Genomic DNA, 21,195 nt, shown 5'->3' with positions numbered 1-21,195 from the left:
ATCATATCACATCTTCTTTTTTAAATAATACCTTAATTCAGATGTCTGTTACATTTTTTCATGTTACAAAATGTACCAACTTAGGACTGGAGTTTTTAATTTTAACAACTCTAGAAGAACATCCTGGTACTTTGTCAAGCAACAGAATCTAACTGACTTATAGAGGTCAAGTTTACAATCATTTCACAATTAAACAAATTTTGTTGATTTTATTGTGATTTAGCAAATGCTTAGAAAATATAAATCAATTGTTTTCTTCTCTACATTGCCATGATTGCAAGCTTGTTTTTTTATCTTTCGTTCAGTTGCTCTCACTTGACTAAGTACTAGCTTAGTACAAAATGTTCTACAGTATGCAGAGTTAAGCTAGGTTTGTCAAAAACTTATATACATGTACTTCCTAGTCAAGAGAGGGTAATATAAAAATAGTGTATTCAATATGCATTATATGTTAAGCTGTACATCAAAACAGAATCTATAAAAAGCTTATTTGATTTTTTTTTAAGCTTCTTTCTCAAAATGTTTGAAGGGAAAATGTCCTACACGCGAGACGGTAACCTGACGGAAATTTAAATGCATGTACTCCATATACATGCCATAGTCAAAAGATGGCAATATGAAAATGTCTAAATTCAATATCATCATCAAGCAGAGTGAGTGTACATGAAACAGAATCTATAAAAAGCAGATTTGATTTTTTTTAAGCTTCTTTCTCAAAATGTTTGAACTGAAATGTCCTACATCCAAGTCGGAAAGTTAAATACATGTATTCCATAAATGCCAGTCAAAAGATGGCAATATGAAATAGTCTATTCAATACATGCAATATGTGTCAAGCTGTACATCAAACAAAATCTATAAAAAGCATATTTCATTTTTTTAAGCTTCTTAATCAAAATGTTTGAAGTGAAAATGTCCTACATCTGAGTCGGAAAGTTAAATACATGTACTCCATACATGCAATAGTCAAATGATGGCAATATGAAAGAGTCTTTTCAAAGTGTCAAACTGAACATCAAACAAAATCTATATAAAGCAAATTTGATTTTTTTAAGCATCTTTCTCAAAATGTTTGAAGTGAAAAAGACCGATTTAAAATACATTCAGTGTTTACATGCATTAATGATCAATCATTTAATGCAGTCTCAATAAACATTATTTAAATCCCGTAAAATTTTCTTCTTGATTAAGTATCTGACTAAATGGTTTACTAAGGAGCTGATATTAAATACTCTGTAAAAAATGATAAGTAAATATTTACAGTGTCACTAGCCTGCATAATTTTACCTATATTTTACCAGACGCTTTATTTATCATGCGATCTTCACCCATTTTTTAAAGTACATTTTATTTTCTTAAATTTTATTGCACTTTTCTCATCTGATAAAGAGAATAGCACCTGTGAAGATTTGATAATTTTTAAAATGAATTATAATTGGTGATGTTTGTTTTTAAAATTATTTTTTAGGATTTATTAGGATTTTGATAATTTCTTAACAATATTAATATTCAGGTTTATAATGTTTGTTCAAATTGAATTTTACCCAATATTATAATCTTTTATTTGGATTTTTTTTTAAAATATATTAACATGATTAAAGGTTTTACATGTTGAAGTATGTTGGGGGGGGGGGGGGGGCTACCATCTTCAGTTGACAAAATGATTAAATATGACCAAATTTCTTAATCAAACTTTTGGATTGACGGTGATATCAAATGAGTTTTAAATTTCTGAATCAGTAAACTGGTAAGATAATAAGTCCCTATGATTCCTTATAAATCGAACAAAAACAACAAAAAACACCTGTTTTAAATCTGACGTACATGTATGTAAATGAATATTCATTAGCGATTATCCTATAATTAATATTCGTAAGTTATCAATGAAATCATCAATCAAATGCTGAACATAATTTTACGTTCCATTTCCAGTTATCAATCATACATCATTTACTTATATATAAATAAATTGTTCAATTGTATAATTTTTTCTTCTACTTCTTTTTAAACTCACGACCACCCACCCATCCACTTTTGAAAATAATAACATCCATGACTAGTTACGAAGTATCATACCGCTAGAGCAGGGATGTGTTACTCATACATATATAGATATTTTACAACCTAACAAATAATAAGGAAAAAGAAATGACTAATGACCATTAGGAATAACATAAACCAACTACAGACCCGATAAGGTATATTTTTGCAGAATGTAGCCTACCATCTATTCAAGAAAAAGAGATGACTAATGACCAAAAGGAATAACATTATTAACCAACTAGCTATAGAAACACAATAAGGTATTTTTTTGCAGAATGTAGCTAATTATCTATTAGTATGTTTTATTTTCCCTTTTTTACTTAGCAAATGTTTTAACCTTTTTTTTTTTAATAAAAAAATATTTTTGCAATTCCTTTTTTTCATGTCTAAGTAAAGAAAAAGACTCAACGCCAAATCACTTTATTTCACAGTCAATCAGTGTAACACCTTATAAAACTACATCTATACATGTCAGGTCAAACTCTGTCAAATATTTGGATTTTAAACTTGTTTTCCTGCAATATTATAGTTTCGAATATACCCCTCCCCCTTTTTCAATCCAAATCATCCCTTTCATTGCCTTTAGGCCAACAATTGTGTTTTCAGTGAATATCCCTAATGTTTTACTCTGGCCCCCCATCATTTTTCAGTTCTCCCCCTATATCTGTTTTCTGTTATCATACAACATTGACTTAAAAGCTGGTTACCTCCCTTTTAAACATTTTATTTGTATGCAAACTGCATATTTCATTACAGATTAACATTAATAATGTAAATAAACTTTTCCGGATCTAGAGAAATATTTAAATGTTTCAATGCATTAATTTTGTTTGTCGTCGATTTTCTTTCCGTTATTATATAATAAACTGCTACCACAACTGTACAAATCTAACTTTCCCAGTCTGGTCAAAGTCTGTGTTATCAAATTTCTAATCCTTCTGCAAACTTTTCATATCCACTTTTGAATTCAAATAACCCGTGTCAAAATTCCTCAAACTTTTCATATCCACTTTTGCATTCAACTAACCCATGTCAAAATTCCTCAAAAAAAAAGAAAAAGCTGAATACTTTTGAATCATTTATTGTTAAATTTACCAACATGACTAACTTTTGTGGATGGAAAAAAATTGTATGTCTATGAATTTTTGCCTTGATCGGATTGCCAAAGTCTTCGTTCTTAAGGTATTCAAAAAGTTGTACTTTTCTGAACTTTAAAATTTGTGGTATACATGTACCCATGAAGTTCAAAAATTGATATCCTACGAATAATAATGAATCCAATGTTTGAAAAAATTTAGTAATGAGATAAATAGGTCAGAAACTAAAGCAAACAAGACTGAGTTGTTGTGTAATATTTGATCTCTTAATTCACATAGACTTGTGGATGTTCGCAGCTATGTTTCAAAATAACAAGCATTTTATAAGACTGTTGTAAATTGATTGTATATAATTGACCAGAAAAAAAAGGTCTGTGTCCTTATTTTTTAGATAAAAGCCATTGAAAATTTTGACGGAAATGATTCTTTCTAGATTTATTTACATTCATGACATTAATTAGCATTTTTTTTTTTCAAAAACAAGGAACAAATAACAAAGAATTTTCAAAATTTTCAAAGTTAGCTACTTAAACATTATAAAGTATGTATTCAAATTATAAAAAGTAAATTGCGGTTATCAGGTTATCAGCCAGATTCTTTAAGACTAGAGAGTACTCCAAAAGTTTCTGACAAAAAGTCAAAAACAATATCGGCTAACATCCATAAGATATGTTACAGAGATATAGTTTAGGCAGTACAAACTCATTGATCGCGGCCTTGGAGAAAAGTTTCCTCTTACTAAGTGTAGTAATGTTATAAATTTGATCTAATTCTTCCTATTAACATGTTAGTATATAAACAGACAAAACGAATTGCCAAAAACCTAATTTTCTTCAATGACAAGATTTGTTTTTGTTTTAATATCAAAACCAGTCAGTTTAAGTGGATGTCTGAGTTTAATTTCAAGTTGGGGCCTTAATTAAACCTTTGAGTATCTTTCAAAATATAAACTTGTATACAAAATACAACTGTATACTATGTATACAAATCAATACGAAAAAAAACTTGATTAAAGGAAATGTTTATTGACATAAAAAATACAAATTAATTTGTAGGTCAATGTTCAACATACAGATTTCAAAGAGAGGCAAAAGATACAAAAGACATTATTAAACACGACAGTGTCCTACATCACTTTTACAGGACCAGGCGGATTGCACATAGAATTCATTAATTATAATAGTTATCATGGTTATCAAGGTACTTATAATTTAGTACACCAGAAGTGCATTTCATCTTCATAAGACTCATCAGTGAAGCTCATATCAAAATATAAATCAGATATACAATTCTTGTTTTTAAAAACAAATATTACATGGCTTCGGTCATTTATTTATTTTCAGGATGGAAACCAATTTTTGAGGAAGAGTGAAAAAAAAAGATTTTTCAAGGATATTTTAATAACATTTAAGCAGGGATCTCCATGGCCCCGCCATCGTTCAAATTCTTGCGCCATCGTTAATTATAAGATCAAAATAAGACAGTGTTTTTAGAAATATATACACATCTGAGTTCTTGTTTTTAATCAATCCCCTTGCCATACATAGAAATTTTTCTTCCGTTTTTTTCTGCTAGGAACACACAAGATATATAATTACTGATGCAGTAACCAGTGATACATATTTCTGCAGAATATGCATTTGATGTTGTGACTCATTCACCTGGGAATTAGGACACGGTAATATAGGTGCAATTAGGTGATCAATAATTAGGTCAAGGTAATTAAGTGTAGGTGCAATTAGGTGATCAATAATTAGGTCAAGGTTAGAATTAAAGGTTTTAAATGGACATAAAACGAAGCATAATTATAATTATTAAGTGACATAATTATCCGACCATGTGAGGGCTGTATAGCCAGTCAAGGTCGTTCAAAACTTCCATCATCCTCATAATTAAGAATTAAACTGAAATTATTGTTTCATCTATATCATACGTGTCTTATAATTGGCTAATAAAACAACTTGCATTTCCATGAACCCTTTTTAGCATAATTTTCAGCCAAAATGTTTGTTTTTTTTTTAATATTTTGCCTACCTACTTAACCATGTTAACTGTAGTTTTTTTTCAGCATGTTAGCAGGAATGCGTCTGGCATATATACTAAATTTAGTCCTGATATATATCTATGATGAGTTTATATACTTAATTTTTTGAGGTCATTGATTTCCTTTCTGAATAATGGTATATAAAGCACCCAACAACACAGGCAAATCAAAACTATCTAACAATATGAATATAAAAAATAATTTCCCTAGAATTTCAACATCTTACATGTCTTAACAGCAAATACACCACCTCAAGATACATTTGAAAATAAGTTACTTAACATGAAGTTTATTTGGTTTAACTGTGCATTACTTAATGTATATTTTCTCAGCCAACAAAAAACCCATAATAATAAATTATAAATTGTTAAGCTTTGTTATTTTTCTTTGTATAGTGGCCTAGAGCAATAAGCACCTAAAAAACTTTATAGAAGTGAATATGTTCAAAAGATCTTTGACCTACTTTTTTAATGCTCAAAGTTTCTTTTTTTCCCTTATTTATAGCTATAGCTATAGACACATCATAGTGAAGATGGTTCATTGATCAAAACTGAAATATTCTCAGGTCAACAAGTTCACTGGTATTTAACGTTTAACTTTCATTTTTTACAGCATCAAAAGACTAGATCAAAAACATCATGAACATGGATTTTGAAAAATAAAAAAAAAGTCTTCTGTAAATTCAGAAATAATGATGTTTATATTCTGATGTGAATTTTTTTTATAATAAAACTTGCATTCATTATTTCAATCATCATGTTTCAAGAATCCCATCAAATATATTTTCATTTTGGAAGAGGTCAAGGATTTGCAATAATAAGCGATTCTTTAAATTTCATGAATAGAAAAGCATATGATACTAAGATAATACAGAGAAATGCACCCCCTAGTAACAGATTTGCAAAAGAGTATTTATGTCATGATTTGCACTTTTTGGTGAAAATAAAGAAACCAACTTTTAGCAGTTTTCCAATTGCAAAATCCTAGAGTTGAATGTCTGTATTGGGGGTCATTCATTTCTTTTTACTTTAATTCTCTTTTTGACCAGGATCATTGTTTTGCATTTGCCCCTTTTTCATTTTATTCTGCACTTTCTCCCCTCCCCCAACTCCCCAATCAATATCTACTCTATAAACCCCATTCATATTCTGACTACTCGTAGTTAACCATGCACTACTTAAAACCAGGTACAACCAGCCATATCTTAATCAAACTCTCCTGAGGCAGTTTTAGCCTCTTATACAACACACCACTTATATCAGTGTTTATGAAGTGTTGAGCTGTCTTTATCATCCATTTATATATAAAGATGTATTAAAGAGATCAAACCAGACATTTAAATGTGGGCACTGATTCTAATACTTATAATTTTCTCGTTTAGCTACCTGTAGTTTTTTTTCAATATTACCTCTTTTCGCCATTGTATTCACACTTAATCCGTAAAATTTGTTCTCTTTTCTGAAAAAGATAAACATTAAATTTTAAGCTTATAAAGTGTCAAAAATAAGAATGGAGTAAATATTTTTCCTAACCACATAAACAGATTGTGAGGTGAATTTCTGTAAAGTAGATCAACATGATAATGTTACGAAAACAATTTCAAAAACAATATTTGTACAATCAATCCACTTCACATGAGTACAGCTGTTATATACTTGATTTGTATATGGTTGTTGGAAACGTAGTTCAGTACGTATCATACCGGAATCACAGGGGTGCTCCGGGATGATGTTTGTAAATAGTATAATCATCTATATATCCTCCGTATCAAATTACATTAGCATGCCTGTTCTCTTTCTCTTTACCACCGCATGTTAAGGTAGTCGCACACAAATATATATTGAGAGCAGTAAAATTAGTTTTTAGAAACGATTTCGTCCTTTATTAGTCCCCCAAGGACGTTGAATGGTGGAGGACCTCAAATACTTCCCGCTGGCGTTATGAACATTGTATTTTTTTTGTTTGCATTCCGTCTTTAATACTAGTTTTAATAATGCATTTTGATTGTGAGAATTTGACCCAAATTACAGCTTAGTGTGTGTATCGTCTGCACGCAATCGTCATGCAGATAAGGAATGTATTTTTAGATTGCAGTGACCAGCTACATGATAATGAGCTACATGATAATGAGCAATGATAAGCTACAGCGAGAAATTCTTAAATTGAGAAACAAACTTTCGCATCAACGTGCCTTTAATAAAACACCTATAATTTTATCCGATAGTAAAGGTAAATATTTTAAATTACACAATGCAGACAAATGGGAAATAGCCGGTTTACATACGAATTTAATGCCTTTTATTTAGATGGAATTCATCCTACATCATTGCTGTCCAAATTATGGCTGTTGCGAATAGTAGCTTTGATTGTTGTTGATTGCGCATAATCACATATGTTTTATTGTAATAAAGGAATTGTCAGTGTTGAAGAATTTATTTGTTTTATGTGTATACAGATGAGGCTCTCGGTGAGAATTGTCTGGCCAGACCAAGTTTAAGTTCATGATTGCTTTGTATTAATACGACATAGTATGAGTAAGTCTGTAACTTTTGAGGAAGACAAAATGAACCCCAACATTTCTGAATCTTCAATTGAACACATGAGTAAAGAACATTCAAATGACCTCTCTCAGTCTAGATATTTATTAAGTGACAGTTTTATTTCGAAACAAGCTATACAAGAGGACGAGTTTAAATCTTTACCGACCCCGACACGTTCGTTTGACAACAAAACCAACATTTCAAAATCTACTCCTCGAACGGACATTTCTCTTTTACCGTTTACTAGAAGCACAACTTCCTTAATGTCTTCATCATACTCACCCGCTTCCATATTACAGACTAGGGGAATAGCTCTGGTAGCATGGATGGAGGCGATTACATATGGACACACAAAAACACATCAGCTTCCATTTCTACATTTTAATCAGACAAAGTGCAAACACACTAGAAACTTACAATTCCTCCCAATTCCGAATGTATTGTATGGGGACATGTTCCTACTTTTGTTCTGCCTGGATTAAATAGTGTTTGTTCGAATCATAAGTTCATACTCGAAAAAGGTTTAATGGTAGCTAAATCTCTTGTCACAGTTTCTTATAATCACAAGGTTCCTGTGAAAGTTTTAAACGCAACAGCATTGAGTGTTGTTATTCCGAAAGACAGAACTATAGCGGAGTTTTTATCGCTTAATTCCGATTACAGTTATGTGCCTATTGACCAAAGTTGTCCAGTTGTACAGAATATTGATATTGTAAATAGTTGTGTTAAACCTGATTTGAATGATTGTAGTGAAAGTTGTAGTAGTAATGAACATATAGAGAAGGTAAAGGATCAATTCACCTTGTCTGATCACCTTTCAGAAAGTCAACAGACTGAACTTGCATCGCTTCTTTATAAAAATATAGACTTATTTGTTACCGATGACAATCCTAACTTGGGATATACAAAACTAATCGAACATACGATTCATTTGAAGCCCGATGCTAGTGGTAAACACCAGAAACCGTATCGATTACCACCATACAAGCGTGAGATTTTGAGACATCACTTAGATAAACTTTTGAAACAAGGTATAATCTCACCAGTCAGTGAGACCGAAGATTTGCCAATAACAAGTCCGATAGTTTTAGTAACAAAACGTTCGAAATCTTCCGACCAGCATGCTCCTCAGAACTTTCGATTTTGTTGTGATTTTCGTTATTTGAATTCTCAAACACAGGAATTTAAGTATACCATACCAAATCTGCAGGAGCTTACTGAATCGTTTTCGGAAATGACGCCGAATTATATAACATCGATTGACTTATCATCAGGATTTTTCCAAATGGGCATAACACCTGAATCTTCTCGTTATACAGCTTTTAATACATGTTTCGGCACTTGATAGGCGAGCCTGCACAAAATGCAAAATGGAAACCGTTGTCGGAGCTACCACCAAAAGCACAGGAGCTGATAATTGCTAGGCCACCTCCGCTAGTTTTTTATACCGTAATTGTTTCAAAAATGTTGGATAGTAAGATAGTAAGATTATCACACATTCAGAGCTCATGGATATTTTGTTATTATTCATTGATAATTGTATCGCCAAAGTGTTACCGTTTACTTGAATGTGTTTTTTTTTTGTAAATACCTACGAAGATGTTTTATATGATCGGTGATGATTGCATCGCCACAACCAGCTTAGTGATTTGATGTTCGGTGATGATTGCATCGCCACACTTGTTGGACAATGATGATGTTATAATCGGTGATGATTGCATCGCCAAACTTGCTGAATCCAGATGTTGTGTTAATCAGTGATGATTGCATCGCTATTATATTCGTCCAGTACCAGGGACCAGATATCGTTGATAACAGTAGACATAATTGAGACTTTATTTGATTTGATTGTTAATTTGTATTGAGATTTATGATTTTTGAATGTACTGTGTGTGACTGCCACCTTTCTCTTATCACTGTATTATTATTACTAGTTGTTATTGGTCGTTTCATTAATAGACTTTGTGTCAAATGAGGTTGATTGGCATGTTCTAGATATAAAACCTGTTTATTTTTCCTATAATATTTTCGTATGTTTTTGTAAGTGAGAGTGCCAGTGTTAACCAAATCTGTGTGTGAAAGTTGATAATTTTTATGAATGTATTATCTGAAATATTAGGAGTTTCAGGTCTCTGCTAGACTTATCAAATAGACTATGATTCCTCAATTGCATAACTGAATTTATGATTCATTTGAATGTTTCATGCGCAAGACCAGAACTGTGATGAGAAAATATTACATTGTAAGAGATTTGTGTGGTAGTCGGCGTCAGAGATTTGATAGCTTGAAAATGTTGAAGTTTAGTGAGAAACTTGCATATACATGTATATATATATTTTTTTTAATTATCTTTTTGATTATGGTCGACTATAATGTTTGTTGTCTTATTTTAGTTGTATATTCTCTGACCTACGTTTACCAAAAACCATCACGAAATTTTTGAATTTCTTTTTCTTTCGGGGCGGGGATGTTATATACTTGATTTGTATATGGTTGTTGGAAACGTAGTTCAGTACGTATCATACCGGAATCACAGGGGTGCTCCGGGATGATGTTTGTAAATAGTATAATCATCTATATATCCTCCGTATCAAATTACATTAGCATGCCTGTTCTCTTTCTCTTTACCACCGCATGTTAAGGTAGTCGCACACAAATATATATTGAGAGCAGTAAAATTAGTTTTTAGAAACGATTTCGTCCTTTATTAGTCCCCCAAGGACGTTGAACAGCCTTACTTAGAAAGTGCTTTCCCAGGCCATACATTAGGTTATATTATTGAAGTCACCTCATAAGCTTACAACCAACAATTTTCCTGTTACATTAGTCTGGTGATATATATGCTGTTCGATAATACGATTTTGTCATATTGAATTAAGTTTTATAAATTCTATTTTTATTGTCTTCTTCCTCAATATTCAAAATATAAATTGTTAACACTGAGATATGTCAATGTATGTCTCGCCTGCATGCAATTTTGATAATAAACATAAATGTCAAAACTAAAATAGCAGTAACTTATCATGAAAATTATGCAAAAAAACTCAATGAACCACATTTGTAATTTTTATCATGTTTAAAGAATTGATATGTGTTAATGCTATAATACACCTGCATACCAAATAGCATTATTGCCTGATCATTTAACCATGTTAACTGACCAACAAATATTTATCACAAAATTTAACAATCAAACAGGCCTCCGGGTGCGGGAATTTCTGGCTACATTGAAGACCCGTTGATGACCTTCTGCTGTTGTTTTTTTCAATGGTCGGGTTGTTGTCTCTTTGACACATTCCCTATTTCCATTCTCAATTTTATTTATGTTAAACCAAGCAAATAGAAATTGACTGTGAAGGTTGAAAGAATTAGGAATAATCTCCATGGAAATTTAAATGTGTAAGTGCTATACATTTGTCCAAGTTTATCCCATCCATCCAATTTGGTATATATTTTGGGTCCCTTAATTAACAGCTTCCTGTTTCGGTACACACGTCAATTGCCAAGACTCAAAGTTGAAGGTAATACTTTTACTAATCATGCTAATATTTGTTTACTTTTTACACATTGTGACTTGGATGGAAAGTTGTCTCATTGACACTCATACCACATCTTCTTATTTCTATATAATCTAGAATTTGTGCAGCAGTCAAAAATTGTATCCTTCGTTAACGACTATCTCAACATTCCAATATTTCCACAAGTCCTCTTTTTATCATGTTTATGCAATACATTTGTAGTAACCATGGTAACCATATGTTCACATACCTGTAGGTCTGTGTAGGCCCTCTGTGCTGCTGTTTTGTTCCCAGACTGCAGACCTTTCAGTAACTGGGTCTCAATATTACCCATCACCTCATCTAAATCATTCTTCTTATCACCTGATAGGGAAAAAAATATGTTTTATCAAATTTAATTCTTTGTGCAATTACTGTAATTCAGTAACTTACAGTGTATTGTGAGGTTTTTATTAACATGAGGAATATAAATTATGCCACTGCATGAGTATCACAATACATGCAATAAGGCCTAAATTAATATGATGTTTGTTTCCCCAATCCCAACCCTGCCAAGCCATGTGTGGGTAGGTAAATAATTTTATGTTTCCAATAAGCCTGAATATTATCTGATGATCCGGCAAGCCTGAAAATCAGAAATGATTACATTCATTGTGACATTGTAAAATAATTAGTTTTGACAATAAAATTTTATGATAAGAACAATTTTTGCAGGGTCAGTCGGATTTGGGGAAACAAACAATATTTTTTTTTTCAAAACATTTATCATGCATGTCATGTATTATGTTTCTTGTCACTTGTGTATATTATGTACTATGTTTGCATTTTAACCCGTCAGGGTTTCATGTTTTTTGCAATAAAGTTTTTCCATATATTAGGCCTAATAAGTACCAGCATCCTAAGTTATATAAAATAATAAAAAAATCTAAGAATCTCTCATTTCAGTGCATTCTACATAGTCTACAGTCTACACTAATCGCAACTATAAATGATCACAATAATTACTAAATTTAGCAACATGATACCATATTTATTTTTGAATGTGTTTTCAAACATTGATTTGAATGAGCCATATCATTAACATGATTAAGCAAAAGTTGAAAATAACAAATTGTTCTTTTCAACATGATCTACTGATTTTACTGACTTATTTATAACAATTTCTATGTTGAAGTAAAAAACCTTTTAATTATCATGATTATAAAGAACATATTTTTTGTTTGACCTAATTGATTTACTATATAAACATGATACATATTAATAATCAGGCCATTTTATTTGTATGGCCTTAAGTGAACCAGGTTAATCTCTTTTCCATCACAATGGAAATATTATTTAAACTTTCTAATCAATTTCATCTAAACAAGGTCAAAGAAGGTCATAATGGTATATATCTGATTACAGAGGAGACACAGTATAGGGTATCAAGAGAGAGTCACTCTGACTTTAGTAACCTGAAATAGGTCAAAATGGTATAAACACAGCTGATAATATCTCCTAGAGTGGAAAATATAACATATAATTATCATAATTATTAATTCAATCAATTTTTTGTTGAAACTACCATTTACACTTTAGGATTCTATAGACATGCATAAAAGCGGTCTCGAGATGAGGTTTATTAACTTTATTTAGGCCCAAATCATTAATTTAGTAACCAAAAGGCACAGATATCTCCTAAGAAATTCAATTCCGAAAGACCCTTATTGAATGGCAAAATCAAGAGCTAAAAAACTTCAAACGAATGGAAAACAACTGTCATATTCCTGATATAGTACAGACATGTCTTTGTATAGAAAATGACCTAACATATCAATGTAAAAAAAAAGGTACATGAATGTATGGAAATTCCAAATTACAACTTATGAATTTTAAAATGTGGGTCTTATCAAACCGGAACAGCAATCTTACATCAACGTAGATATATATATACATTATACATAAAACATGCAACTTGTACATTTCAAAGAAGATGATTTATGTACATGTCAGACCTTGGCATTGTGTGGCGAGGTCGTGGGATAATACATAACTATCGTTATATTTAATTTTTAAATAGTTTTTTTACAAGTATTAAACATGCGGAGATGAGTGTTAAAGACGCTTATATTACTTTTTTACTGAGTCATTTTATTAACTGAGCGAAAGTTAAAAATCCCCATATAAACATGATAAAGCTCCTACTAACAAATTGCATATGAAATTAATTATGTGTTGAAAAAATAGGGTAGCTAGGCTACACAATATCATTTTATTTTACAAAATTTTTTAGCTGGTTACTATCATACAACTAGGAATCGGTCTTTTTTCATGTAATTTTAACAGTGCTTGAAAAAAAATGACATAAAAGTGTTGGGGTAGGCACTGAAATGTAGGGTAGCTAGCATTTAAGTTTAAGATACACATGTATTATTTTTTAGCCTAAGTTGGTTCTCGTTAACTTTAACAAAGTTGATAAACATGATAAACATATCCTATAAGAATTGATCGGAAGGTTCTCATGGTGTTTCAGGGGGGTTTCATGGGGGGTTCTGATCCCGGATCCCGCTAACTGTTTTGTCAGATTCCTCTATCCCCCCTAATTACACTATGTACGTAAGTCAAAAGCAATTCTAATTCTTTTTGTAATTTCCAGTGTCCTGCTAGCCTTCATTTCCCGTTTTCACGGCACAATAATTTGACTTTCATGTGTCACGCTTACAAAAAATTGTCAATCCCTTGTCATGCTGAGACCCCAATGGGACCCACTTTCAGTCTGCACAGACAGTCAACACAAAGTCACTTTAAACTTTTGCACTGAATAAATTAACTCGCCAATAAAATGTCACTTTCATTTTAACCTTGAGATTTATTTTTTCAAAGGCTATGCCAGCTATGATCCTGTGCCAATCATTTATCAATTGTCCTTCTCAACCTGTCAATTTATCATGTTTATTAACTATGAATAAATTAAAAACATGTGTATACAACAAGTATGAAGCCTATGTTTATGATGAAAATTCAAACAGTTCAATGGCATGTTCCAGCCACCATGATCATGCCACTAATTGACTAAGATGCAAAAAATATCCATCTCAAATAAAGGAGCTCCTTAACCTATCAATATTTCAAATGCTCTTCCAACTTAAAAATATCTCAACTTTAAATTCTAGATTTTTTTCATTTTACCCAATGCAAGTACATCTTTAACATGTTTAAAGCCAAATAAATGAATTTGTTTATCATGTTTATGTAATAACCAAGGCAAATAATCAGTAATTACGTAACTATCTGAACCCAATCAACCCTTGAGACCTTAAAACATGCTCAATACATGTACCTGTACTGTATACAATTAAAAGCATGTTAACATATGCATGAAATGTCAAATGAATTTAAAATATAAATCATGTAAAAAAAATTGTATTTTTTTTATCATTTTCTTAGAAATTCATTCATTTAAAACATGGTTTTAAGAAATGACAACTACTTTTGGCCTACACAGAATTTGAAAGATTTGGCCATGGGAGATAACTGTGTAAAAAAGTTTTCAATCCAAGGGGAGATAATAAAACATTATAGTATTCTTAAAATAAATTTTTGATAGGCCCTACTTAAAAGTAAAGAAGTTTTGTTTATAAATCCATGTTGTGTTTTGTTGATTTATGAAAAGTCAGAGGGAATTTATTCCCATTATACATGTTATACATAGTAACATATCCATGAGGAACAATTTCAACTTTTGTTGAGGACTATAAAATTTTGTTGATATCTATCTGCAGATATGCCTATTGCTAAATGTTTTGGTTATATATTTGTGTCATTGACATTTACTCATTCCAAATTGAGAGCCTGGTGTATGCATTTGTACAGTTGATCAGTGTTCTAATTCAGATTAAAGGGAAGCTTAGGGGGAACAATTTTAAGATGGACACTTTTAACCTGGTTTCTTGTCTGAGAAGTGACAAATTATTCAATTTTAAGAATATATTTCGAAAATTAAAGAAACATAGAACAGAACAACAGAAAAGGTAGACGACCACAGAAAGGCAGATGGAACCACAGACAAGGTGAAGAGGGGACCATTAGAAAGGGCAGAGGGCACCACATAAAAAAGTGACAACTACTTCACCCCTTTCTTTCGTGTCTATCCACCCAGCTAAGATACTGCTGTATAATCATTTATATTGATCATGACAGTGCAGAAAACCTTAGCTGGGTGGTGGTGTCTTTGAAATTTATACCACTTCACCTTTTTAAGCTTTTACTCAAATTTATACACATACAAATTACAAAAAAGTAACATGTAAACCTATCTATATCTTACAAAAATGTTCTTTTCACAGGGGAAGTAAAAATACCAAAAGAATTCTTTGGCAGGACTTAAAGGGAGATCACAAAAAGGACAGAGGGAACAAAGAAAAAGAAGTGGGGTGTTTTGCCCCTATCAGTATCAAATGAGCTAGCTACGATCCTCATCAGTATAACAATCATGACAGTGCAAAAAACCTTAGCTGGGTGGTGGACTGTTTGAAATTTATCCCATATCAACTTTTACTCGTATTTATACACATACAATGTACATGTAAACCTAGCTATATCTTACATAAATGTTCTTTTCACAGGGTAAAAAAACAATACGAAAACAACTCTTTGTTGTGGGTTTTTTTCTCATTCACAGGTGCTCTATAATTTCATCAAAGGCAGGTAAATAAAAGAAAAGGCCATGAACCAGAGATAATACATAACTACTTGAGGCAAAGTAATGAAATTATAACATCTAATATATCATCTTTATTACATAAATCTTCTATCTTCTATAGTTAAGGCTATTTATGCTGATTTAAGAGACTCTGACTGTTTTAAGACAGGGGAATGACTTGTCTGTTTGGGTTATATATTTTGTTAAGGAACACACTGCATCTTGATTTAACAGAGATTTCGGGGAAAAAAGGGGGGATTATATCATCTTTATTACATAAATCTCCTATCTACTATAGTTAAGGCTATTTATGCTGATTTAAGAGACAATGTCTGTTTAATGGAAGGGAGGGAAATGTGTGGGTTATATACTTTTTAAGGAACACACTGTATCTTAATTTAACAAGGATTTTGGGAAAAAAAGGGGGATGATATTATTTTTATTATATAAATCTTCTATCTACTATAGTAAAGGCTATTTATGCTGATTTAAGGAGGCTCGTGGGTATAAAATTTTCAGAAAAAAATCAAACGTTTATTTTTCATTACAAATTTTATTAATTATCTTAAGAAGTTGTTATTTTATCATATGGTACAAAAATTATTCCAAAAAATTAAATACGTGTTGGCCCCAGGTGACTTTTAAAATGTAGATATCATTGAAAAAGCTCCAAATTATCTCCCTTGGGTGCAAAAATGCCATTTTTTGGCAATAAAATTGAAATATCTTTTAACTCTTCGGTGAGCTATATTTTTTATTGTTATTTTCGAAAAAGCTGTACATAAACTAAATAATTGTTAAATTTTAGCCATTTCTGTAATTTAGTTCTTTTTTAATTTCTATATTACCGCTTTTTCTCCTATTAGTTCAACAGAAAAAAAGGACATTAGCAAAAATGTCTGCTTTTTTCGAAGGCAGATTGTGAGCGTAAATGAACGGTGACCCCACTTTTTTATTTTATTTTTCTATTAGGTATAATATAAAGTTAATTTATAGAAAAATATAGCGAAATCTTATATTAAATAAAAAAAAATGATTTAGACCCGCGAGCCCCCTTAAGGGACAGTGTCTGTTTAATGGAAGGGGGAAAATATCCCTGTCTGTTTGGGTTATATATTTTTTAAGAAACACACTGCACATGCTGCATCTTGATTTAACAGGGATTTCGGGAAAAAAAGGGGGGATGATATTATTTTATTACATAAATCTTCTATCTACTATAGTTAAGGATATTTATGCTGATTTAAGAGACTCTGACTGTTTTATGGCAGGGGGGAAATGACTTGTCTGTTTGGGTTATATATTTTTTAAGTAATTACACACTGCATCTTATTTTAAGTGCGATTTTGGAAAAAAAAGGGGAGGGGGGTTTAAACTCACAAGATTGACAAGAAGAAACAATCTTCAATAGGGTCATCATTCATGAATTTGTTGCCAAGAGTGAAAACACCAAGGGTCAGTTTTAGCATACAAAGAATTTTAAATAAAACTAGAATTCCTGTTCAACTATAGGCCTTTCATAATATGAAGTACCGAATATAATTTTTACCATGCTAGATACATGTTTATGAACTGTTATAACTTAACAAATTATCTAATTTCAGCAGAAATTTATAAATAAGTGGTCTTTCTCAACTCCAACATGTGCATGTGTTGATTTTTTTAAAAAGTTGCATTAGAATAAAGATAAGTTGCATTAGAATTGAGATAACACTGGATTCTGACTTCAAAATTTGCATACGTCAGTCAATAGTTTAAATGATGAAAGCGATTATCAACTGGCTAAATTGCATATGTCAGTAAACTCATCATAGATACCTTGTTTGAAATTTTACCTTTGCGCCAGATGCACATTTCGTCTACAAAAGACACATCAGTGACCCTGGATTAAATAATGTTAAAAAGGCCAAATAAAGTTGAAGAGCACTTATGCTAAAAGAAATCTATATAAGTTTTGCCAAATACATGTTAAGGTAATTATTCCTGAGGTAGAAAAGCCTCAGTATTTCAAAAATTCTGAAGTTTTTGTAAACAGCTTAAATTTATAATTATGACCATATCCATGATAATTCATATCCCTATTGAGCTGGTGAGACCGTAATGAATCTCCAGTAAACTCAAGTTGCCACTCTCAAATCAATGACTGATGGTTACAAATTTATAAATCTTAAATTGCCAGAAAACTTACCCATAGTTAAAGGTGATATGATTCAAGTTTTCACTACTCTATTTCAATTAAATAATCCATAATTAGTTAATTAATCCAATCAATAACATCCATAATTTAAGTTAATCCAATTAACATTATTCATAATTATATTTAATCCAATTCTTAAGGAATACACAAAACATAGTAATTATAATCCACACAACAACACCACGTGAAAGACAACATAATTTATCCCACAATTCACCCCATGGATGCACTAAAACTTTTTTTCATTCATTTTTCACATCATCTCTGCTTCAATCAACATGGTTTCTTTAATTTATCTGAAAGTAGACAAGATTTCACACTTAAGATGAGAATTCAATACAAGTATTTTACTACAAACAAATGGTAATATACAAAGAGTTTATAAATACCATTGAAAGTGTTTAACTTTTTATAAACAAATCATATTTTACTACATTCAAATAATAATATACAAAGAGTTTATAAATACCATTGAAAGTGCTTAACATTTTACAAACCAATCATAATATAAAAGGAGTTAATAAGCACAATTGAAATTAGGTCTTTTAACAAACAAATCATAATATACAAAGAGTTTATAAATATCTTTGAAAGTTATGCTTTGCTTATTAAATTAGACATTTATGTTCAGTAATCATATTTTTATAGTTTTGTTTTCATTTCCTTAGTGAGTGAGTGAGTCTTTGTAATTGTTTTTTTCTTTCATACACATGATTAGGTGAAAGAACTAGACAAACAAAATAGTGTAGATTTCAGACTTGGAAGATACATGGCACCAAAAGATAAGAATCTGGAAAAAAATGTGTTTTATTCATACAATGGTGTATCTCATCTAACTTTTGGATGTCAGTTTTAGGAAAACAAAGATATGAAGATGAAAGGTAATACATGAGCATGAAACACAAAGATCTGACTAGTTTATATCAGAGCTCTGACAGATTTTTATATGTCTAAAATTCCTTTTATTTTGTGTGGCGACTAAATATAAAACATTGCTTTTCTAAGTAATTCATATTTGGTTCTTATATAAATAAGGAAACATTTTGGTAAAGGAAGAGATTATACTAAATTTGCTACTTTTTTAAGTTTTATTACATCCAGGAACTACAAATATGTTATCATGTCCTGACTGTCAACATTACATCTAAACCATCATTCTTTTCATTTTTCATTTTCTATTAAAAGAACAGGTTTATGTCCTCAGAAAATCTTCAGTTATGACAGTAGGTTAATAATACAACGATAAAAAACTTGGATTTTCACAAACAAATCAGTCTTAAAAATGAAGTATTTAATCATAGTAAGACCCAAACCTTATATAGATATAGGAAGATATGGTATGAGTGCCAATGAGACAACTCTCCATCCAAGTCACAATTTATAAAAGAAAACCATTATAGGTCTAGGTACGGCCTTCAACACAGAGCCTTGGCTCACACTAAACAACAAGCTATAAAGGGCCCCAAAATTACTACAGTAACTGTAAAACCATTTAAAAGAGAAAACCAACCCTCTTAGATATTATACATGTATATATGTATATGCATATATTATAATGCAACATGTCAGTTCATGAAAACGCAGCCGTGCCAGTTAACAAACTTATCAGTTTGAAGAGGGCCTATTCTAAAGTATGAACCGGTAAAAGATACAGAAGCATTGAGAACCCAATAAAAGTCACTATAAATAGAGGAAATATATATATTTAGCATTTGACTTAATTCAATATCCGAAATCTGAAATGTGTTGTAATTTAAAAAGTAAATCACCAATTTCAAATCATGACACAGAACATTATCATTATAGGCATGTATCTACATATATTGCCATTCAGATGCTCATAAAATTATATTCCAGTCCATTAAAAACATCCACATTTTCCAATATGCCATTCTTAAGATGCTGTATCATGAATAAAATTCACAACATGATAAAGATGATCCTGGCGATCAGAAAATGTTGTCCTCACAAATTTTTTTCCCATGTTTAAACTATCAAACTGTTCTATCATTTTAGGCTACCTGTGACGTCAAGGTGACTGCGTTTAAATGCTGTGCCTGAGGTCCAATTATCACTACCGAGATATTTTTAATATCATTGTGAGGTACGAAAAGAGATAATATATAATAGTTGTTCTCAGGTATCACTTAAGTATCTTGATCTGAATCATAGCTACCGATATCCATACTTAAATGTACTATAGTTTTCTATGATTGAGTACTGTCATATAGACCACTTTCTGTATCATTTTAAACAATTACCGATTTTCAATATCTCTTCAACTTTTTGTTTTCATGTAAATATTTATAAAAACAATTGCAAGCAAAAGAAATTCCTTCAGTGTATTTTTTTCAACATCTATAATAAAAAAAAAACAACTTATTTTTAGTGCCTTAACTTGAAGTTTTTAAGTATATTTTTTATATAAGAGGGGGAGGGGTCCTGATCCCAAAATCCTGGGCTTAAATACATGAAATCCCCAGGTCCTGAAATTTGAAAAAGAATTCCCAGCTATAGATACCAAAAGTATCAATCCCGAAATCCCTAGCTTAAAAACACCTGATCATGGAGTCCTGATAAAGGTCCTATCCCCCTCATATAATAAAACTAAAAACTTACATTTAGCTAAGCTCCTAATTAGGTCATGTTGACATTGACACAATCAGTTCAAACACTTTTTTTTAGAACTCCTTCATGTGCCTTCTCCATACAATGAACTATTTTCTTCACGAATCAAGTGCAGAAACTTACATTTACCATGTTTACATGTAGTATGAAAATCTTTACCAGGTAAAAGAACACTATTATCAGACACAGTTAAATATCCTGCCGTTTTCAACATTTAAAAAAATGCACATTTATTTACAACTCCAATTGTCGGAAAATCTCAAACCAATTAATAATATTGTTTACATATATATTTACATGTATACATCAAAAAGAGTTGAAGTGACAGAGATTACAACTTGTCGTCTGCAAGAGGTCATCAAGGTGTTCAAGATGCTTGAACTTTACTGAATGATTAATCCTAAGTCAGCTATATTAGGCCTTTGCCGAATCAATTTTCCACGATAT

At 31.1% G+C, this 21,195-nt stretch overlaps 1 protein-coding gene across 4 annotated transcripts in view; it reads right to left on the bottom strand.

The window, feature by feature from the left end:
* Positions 1-21,195, bottom strand: part of LOC134694022 (mitogen-activated protein kinase kinase kinase 2-like) — a 48,766-nt gene that overhangs the window by 16,933 nt on the left and 10,638 nt on the right. For all 4 annotated transcript variants that reach the window (XM_063555023.1, XM_063555022.1, XM_063555021.1 and 1 more), the window contains exons 2-4: positions 18,112-18,416; positions 11,493-11,605; positions 6,593-6,642 (exon numbers count right to left, since the gene is read on the bottom strand). In XM_063555023.1, the coding sequence (XP_063411093.1) occupies positions 6,593-6,642; positions 11,493-11,605; positions 18,112-18,115 (167 nt within the window). In that variant the 5' untranslated portion in view covers positions 18,116-18,416. The remainder of the gene's footprint in view (positions 1-6,592; positions 6,643-11,492; positions 11,606-18,111; positions 18,417-21,195) is intronic.

The sequence above is a fragment of the Mytilus trossulus genome, chromosome 13 (genome assembly GCF_036588685.1).
Source record: "Mytilus trossulus isolate FHL-02 chromosome 13, PNRI_Mtr1.1.1.hap1, whole genome shotgun sequence".
NCBI classification, from domain to species: Eukaryota; Metazoa; Mollusca; class Bivalvia; order Mytilida; family Mytilidae; genus Mytilus; species Mytilus trossulus.
This window is presented reverse-complemented; position numbering and strand designations above follow the sequence as displayed.